At 32.0% G+C, this 7,146-nt stretch overlaps 1 protein-coding gene and 1 non-coding gene across 2 annotated transcripts in view; both read right to left on the reverse strand.

Moving 5' to 3' along the window:
- Positions 1-308: 308 nt before the first annotated feature.
- LOC117120962 (monocarboxylate transporter 2-like) overlaps positions 309-7,146 on the reverse strand; it is a 12,395-nt gene continuing 5,557 nt past the window's right edge. Inside the window, exons 2-6 of the mRNA XM_033266064.1 lie at positions 4,109-4,204; positions 3,282-3,425; positions 2,257-2,390; positions 718-1,390; positions 309-448 (exon numbers count right to left, since the gene is read on the reverse strand). Of these exons, the coding sequence (XP_033121955.1) occupies positions 330-448; positions 718-1,390; positions 2,257-2,390; positions 3,282-3,425; positions 4,109-4,175 (1,137 nt within the window). The 5' untranslated portion in view covers positions 4,176-4,204 and the 3' untranslated portion in view covers positions 309-329. The remainder of the gene's footprint in view (positions 449-717; positions 1,391-2,256; positions 2,391-3,281; positions 3,426-4,108; positions 4,205-7,146) is intronic.
- Positions 2,605-2,677, reverse strand: Trnar-ucu. Its single transcript has one exon. It is a non-coding gene; the product is annotated as a tRNA-Arg (tRNA).

Genomic DNA, 7,146 nt, shown 5'->3' on the forward strand with positions numbered 1-7,146 from the left:
GAAATGTAATTTGAACTTGATATATGATATATATAACAGAAAGTATTATATTTATACACTTAAGGTTATAATAATAAATTAATAATTATTAATAATTAACCAAATCCAAATCAATTTTCTCTAAAGTGCTTCATAATCTTCACAGATAATCTTTAATGTAAAGAATAGCGTCTTCGGTTAAGTTAGACAATTCCACAGGCATGGAACTTAGCACAAAAATGATCTATCAGCAAATAGATGTCCTTGTGTTCCACCTAGAAAAACCTTCAGAAGATAAAACGCTTTCCTCCTTATTTAGGATCGGAAGGATTCTTTACAAACCCATTTTTTCAGATGTTGTTCGGCTTTCTTTTCTGCAGTATAAGTATGTATACTACCAATACGACCGCAATTAATTGGACGCCACAGCATATTTGAAAACCGAGACGGTAACTGTTGACAGAGAAACCTGAACAAATATAGAAATAAATTGCATTGGTTAGAATCATCATTGATTACCAGAAAAAAATTAATTTTTAAAAATTAAAACAATTTTTTTTTTTACACTAATCAATTTTTATTGGGAGTTAAACAAACGCCAAACCAATAATATACACTGCAAATGTTGTGTCATTTATGACTAAAGATATTTTTTAGTATTTATTCGGTTTAGTTACATAAATTCTAGGCTGAGTTTGTAGAATTTTTTTTATCATAAATACCGGTACATCTTCTTACCTACAATTGCTGATGATATCGATCCTACTCCTTCTGCCAACAATATCCAGGAAATTGCGTCATCTATTTCATTTGTTTTTCTAACAAACTTAGTCGCTAAAGTAACATATCCGTGCCATAGCATTCCAAACGCAAATCCGTGAAAAGCTGAGCTGATATAAAATATCAAAAAATTATGTCCAATTGCAAATATAGAAAACGATGTTAATTCGAATAACTGTGCAACTGCAGATATTTTTATTATTAGAGTAACGTCAATATCACCAAATAAAAATAGAAAAAGTCTAATCAAAACGCATGAAATAACTGATGCCAACAAAATCTCACTGGCGTCAATAGGAGAGATGCCTGAGTCTACAGCATATGGAACAAAAAACAACCAAAATGACGTCATAGTAAGGCCTCCGATTATTACAGACAGACACAATGCTAGCAACTGACGGTTATTGCTGAAGACTTCCAGATGAAGACGTTTCAAGGTTTTCTTAAAGAATCCATTAATGTTTTTAAAATGATTTTCTAGGTCAGTTTGATAATCATCTTCAATATCCTCGAGATCCAACTCAACTTTGCCAACTCTGGGATTCAGCAGGAAGGATGCAACCGTCACATGCAAGTGAGCTGCAGCTACGATAGCAATTGCACCTCTCCAACCGTAATTATCCACCAATTTCTGGGAAAATACAATAAAGATTACATTTTTTTATATAATAACAATTGAAATAGTGAACAGACTATTAGAGGTAATGGTATGAAAACCCACCCAAAACATATCATTTATAAAATGGATCAAATACATTTTTAATGCACTGATAATCATGATAAACTAATAAAAAGCTATCATTGACTTACTGACAATCTGTTATGATAATTCAATATTTTAAGTATCAGCCAAGTTAACATCGTAATATAACTGTATTATTTATCACTTTAGTTGCTGGTGAGGACATTATTCCTATTTAAATTTTGCTATTTAAAACTCTTTAAAAAAAACAAAAAAAATAAACAGACAGTATATAATTGCTATCATTTTACCAATATGAAAAAGTCATTTAACGATATATGGTTATGATAATTTTCTCAGTTAATAGCGTAACGGTTTTATACCGAGTTCGTTCCTAAAATTTATATGGAAATGTAACACGAAACAACACATACAAACAACAGGCTATGGACGATCATATGACATCAACTTTAGTCATGTAAACTTTATTAAGATCCAAACAACATTATACCTACAATTCTTTAGTTAACCCAGGACCGTCTATTCCACGTGGCGTTATCCTCAACGGACCTCCAGACCTCTCATCCCATTGGCTTTTCCCTAGTCTTATATCGGGAACCATTTTCGTTACAATAGTATAAGAAACAAATATGAGGAAATGCAATATGTGTAAGTTGCCATCTAAGCATATGGCATTGTCTAGATATCTTGAATGTGTATGCAATCAATCGTATAGCTGTAGAAAATTTCAATATATAAAAATCTGAATTTCAATATATAGAATTAGACGAGTTAGGCTTATGCAATATTCTCACCTGAATCAATGGAGCTAACCCAGCTGGTACAACGGATGTAACAAGCAGAACAGCATTCACTTGGGAAAGGCGAGTCGTAAATGTTTTTGCAGCTACCACAAAAGTTGCCGTGTATATCGTACCTAGACACAAACCTGTAAACAATATATATAAATATATATATATATATATATATATAATATTATATATGGAATTGAAGGAAGTTAGCCGTTAACACTGTTGAATAAATATAATATATATCATCAAAGGTACATATACAGTGTTTAATAAGGACATGATGGAACATCGTAGACTACCCTGTAGCTTTTCAACGAATAAAGTCCTATAAAAAGTCATTGTGTAATAAAATGCCGCCGACGGGATTCGAACCTGTGACCTCTCGCTGAGAAGGCGAGCGTCATAACCACTAGACCACGAAGGCTTCAAGGTTGAAAAGGTCCAAATAACCGTCGAGAACATTGTATTACACAATGGTGCGCCTCCAGAGGGCGTTCGGCCAGATAAATCTGGAGATACGGCTACAAATAAATACTGTCGTATATTGTATATGATATTGAAGGAAGTTAGTCGTTAACACTGTTGAATAAATATAATATATGATCATCAAAGGTACATATACAGTGTTTAATAAGGACAGGATGGAACATCGTAGGCTACCCTGTATGTATATATATATATATATATATATATATATATATATATATATATAATTATATATATATATATATATATATATATTATATTTACCTCTGACATTGCACAGTGCTAAGTAATTATACAATAAAGGTGATTATAAATAGATATTTCAATCAATGGGCGTTAATTAAAAAAAAATAACAATGTAACCTTGAAGCATATGTAATGAGTGTCACTCTCAGTACATAAACAGTATATAGTATATACAGTGCATTTATATGAACTACAGGATTAATATAGACCATAAATGAGACCATGTTATAAGCATCCATTTTGTCTTACCATATATTGATCTAGATATTGTTCATAACTATGCCTTCACTAGTTACCTTGTAAGCACACCGCTATAACAAACATCCACTTGTTTCTAGCACCAATCGAGAGAAAGAGTAGGACACAACATGACACGAACCCAGCAACACCTCCCAACCTCCTCATACCAAATCTTCTAAGTAGTGCACTTCCAGTGGGACCTATTTGGAAACAATACACGTCATTAACATTGTACTCAAATCATGACACAATATTGAGAACATATACAACATTTTTTGTTTTAATTACATTGCTGTTGCTTCATATCCTTAATTGTTTTTGCATAGCAAATTCTTGTTATTAATTAGTTCAATTCAACTGTAACTCATTCTTAGGTCAGTTATTAATAAAATTATAAATAAATAAATGTAATAAATAAATACATAAATAAATGTAATCATTGTATAGGAAACATGCCAAAACCATATTAAGGGAATAATTTCACGTCAGTTTCCCCAGAATAGAGGTGTTCCCTTCAAGGGACACCACTATTAAGGGATAGAGGTGTTCCCTTCAAGGGACACCACTATTAAGGGATAGAGGTGTTCCTTTCAAGGGACACCACTATTAAGGGATAGAGGTGTTCCCTTCAAGAGACACCACTATTAAGGGGAAACTTATTTTTTTGGTCCCAAATGTGTATCATATGATCAACGAAAGATAATTCCATGCAACTAAACGGGCCCCTGCTCTAGATTGCAGTCACAGCATCCCAAAATGAATTGAAAAAAAATATGTTTTTATTTTAGTACATATGGGAATAACTTCCATTTATTATAATTCCTCATCAACCACAAAAAATTATTACAATTTATATTACTTGTTTTTGGTTTAAAGTACTTACCAATTCCTGTCAATACTGCCAGTTGGATTGCTCCCCAGAAAGACACGAACCCCTCGCTACAATTCATCTCGTAAGCAACTGGTTTAGTAATAATTCCTATGATGATATAGGTTAACCCAATAGCAATGAAATTCACGATTCCGCTAATCAAACAAAATATCTTAGAACGAGTAGTTCTATCATACTTATACCAAAATTTAAACGCCATTTTATAGACAACAGGGACAGAGTACAGGCTATTGACGGCAAAGGTCAGTTCAGTATTTCAAAGTGTTCTTTTGTTAAATGAATCCTATTGTAAAATTAATCCCACTGTTATTACTTCATTTGTTAACTTTCGCATTCCGAAAATATCTCTGCGGTAATCAATTATGACATGTAGGCCTACCATCATTGGTTTTTCTTCTTTTACTCATATTTTATTTACTTCTACAGATGCTATTTGGTACTACACTAACAGTGGAAAAACTCTAAGAAGAGCCAATAGATGACATGCATCATTTGCTTTAAGATGTAAACATATCACGTAATCCAGATATTTATTGGCATGAAAACACTATATCGGCTATTCGACTCATAACATTTCCATACAACCCATCATGAAATTTCCATTCACCCCATCACACAATGTCCATACGCTCGAGCTTATCGACAGTTAAATATAACTACTATATAAACGTTGACAATGTACTTGGAATTAATTTCAGTCAATAAAGTTCTGACTGAATATTTCCGTTGAAACCTGAACTGTAAGTAGAAATACTGATAATTTTTTTTTTTACTTTAATGCATGAAATCCTTATTGGTGTATGCAGCAAGCGCGATTTACAGCCAGCTATTAATGATTTTATTATTCATTTTACAGTAGTTTAATAAAAAAATATTTAGTCAATTAATGATTGTTATTTAACATATTAATTTTAATAGTATGAAACTGAGGGGTGTTCTTTTAGTCACTGACAATAATTGTGATTTTTATAATTAATTATATAATTATATAAATTATTAATTGATATAATTAATGTTTTAATTGTTTTGTTTTTTTCAGTGTCATTAGTTTATGGCCATTCACATGTATGTGTGGGTGTTATAAAATGTAGGCCTAATAAATTCTTTTTCTGTAATATTTCAGGTACTAGTACATCTTAGACAAATTTGACAATGACTGACACTGATATATTTGGTAAGTATCTCTTTACACAGTTGCAATAAACGTTATACTGTATTTATTTTAATCATCATTCACTTTGAAAAATGTATTTTTATGTATTTCTGGCAAGACGAGTTAGACTTTCTCTATCATATCATTATTTACCTAGAAGAAGTCGTCAATTGCTGATATAGCCAGCTAGGCCACAGCGCTTTGATCACGGTATAAAGCGTATGAATCGAACTACATACATTACATATATATATATATATATATGCTGATCTCGTCTATTTATATATACATATATGTGTATACGAATATATATGTATATATGTGTATATATATGTGTATATATATGTATGTATACATATGTGTATGTACAGTATATATATATATATATATATATATATATATATATAAAATTTTTGTTCAAAGTCTACCAAGTCGTNATAACCTGTCTCTTATACACATCTAGATGTGTATAAGAGACAGCACATACATGGTGCAGCACTCCTTAGATAAAATAGTCTAATGACTAAGATTATCACAGATTGATTAATTGTAAGGCTGAGCATGTGCAGAGTGAATTCGGTAGTTGAAAGGCAGAGGTACACTGATCATTAAGGAATTAACAAAGGATTAAATGACAATGAATGATAAACTTTATAATGGTCGTAAATATATATATACATATATATATATACATATATATATTATATGTATATATATGTATATATATGTATAAATATATACATATATATATACATATATATATTATATATATATATATTATATATATGCAGTCAATATTGAAAATTCGTTTAATTGTGGATTTACTTTTACCTTACAGCCATTTTTGTTATCGTTTTGATTCCATGTAGCAGCTATGTGCATTTGTGGGTGCATTGTTGTGTGTCGTAAGTTTGAGAGAAGTAAACAAACAAGCCATGCATCCTGATTCTAATTTCTTTCATTATTTCAGTGTGTCCATGGTTGTGTTGATATTGATAGTGTTGTTGTTGTTGTTGTTGGTGGTGGTGGTGGTGGTGGCGGCGGCGGTGTCGGTGGCTGTGGTGGTGGCGGAGGCGTTGGCTGTGGTGGTTGCGGCGGCTGTGGTGGTAGCGGTGGCGGTTGTTAATCCAGCTGCATGCTGGTAAATCTAACCTTGCATTTTATAGGCCTGTGTATTATTTCGTTGTCATGTAGCTCAGTGTAAGCCTATTATCATTCTATCTTTAGAATGTGCAGTTTATTTAGTTCAGGAATGCATGTGATTGCTGAATAATTAGCAACAGTATATTTACTCTCCTATTGCTAAATAATTCACAAACTGTTTTTATTCAGAAAATAACACAGATAAGATGTGCATGAGAATGACCAAAGATGTCAACTATTAACAGAGTGGCAGTACCAGACGAATGGAGGCTCAACTGCTGTTAAATGTTTTCTATGGATTAATTTAACGTACTATAATGGAGATGTGATTTTACTTACATATTTGTATCCAAATGAGCATAATATTAACGTCTTTTTATATATATGTAAATATATATATATGTATATGTATATATATATATATATATATATATAAATCATCAAAGAAAGGTAAATACAGTGTTTGAATAAAGGACATAATAATACATCGTGTAGCATAGCTCTCAACGAATGTAGTCCTGTAAATAAATGAATAAAGAAATTGTGTAATAAAATTCCTCTGGCGGGACTCGAACCTGCGACCTCTCGCTGTCAAGGCGAGTGTCCTAACCACTAGACCACGGAGGCTTCATGGTTGAACAGATTCAAGTACCACCAGATACACTCTATTACACAATAGGTACGGCTAGAAACAAATAGGTGCATATAACATAAATCAAGGTAGCCGTTAACA

This window comes from Anneissia japonica, unplaced genomic scaffold (assembly GCF_011630105.1).
Source record: "Anneissia japonica isolate Jap-2015-1 unplaced genomic scaffold, ASM1163010v1 scaffold16912_len27675_cov111, whole genome shotgun sequence".
Taxonomy (NCBI): Eukaryota; Metazoa; Echinodermata; class Crinoidea; order Comatulida; family Comatulidae; genus Anneissia; species Anneissia japonica.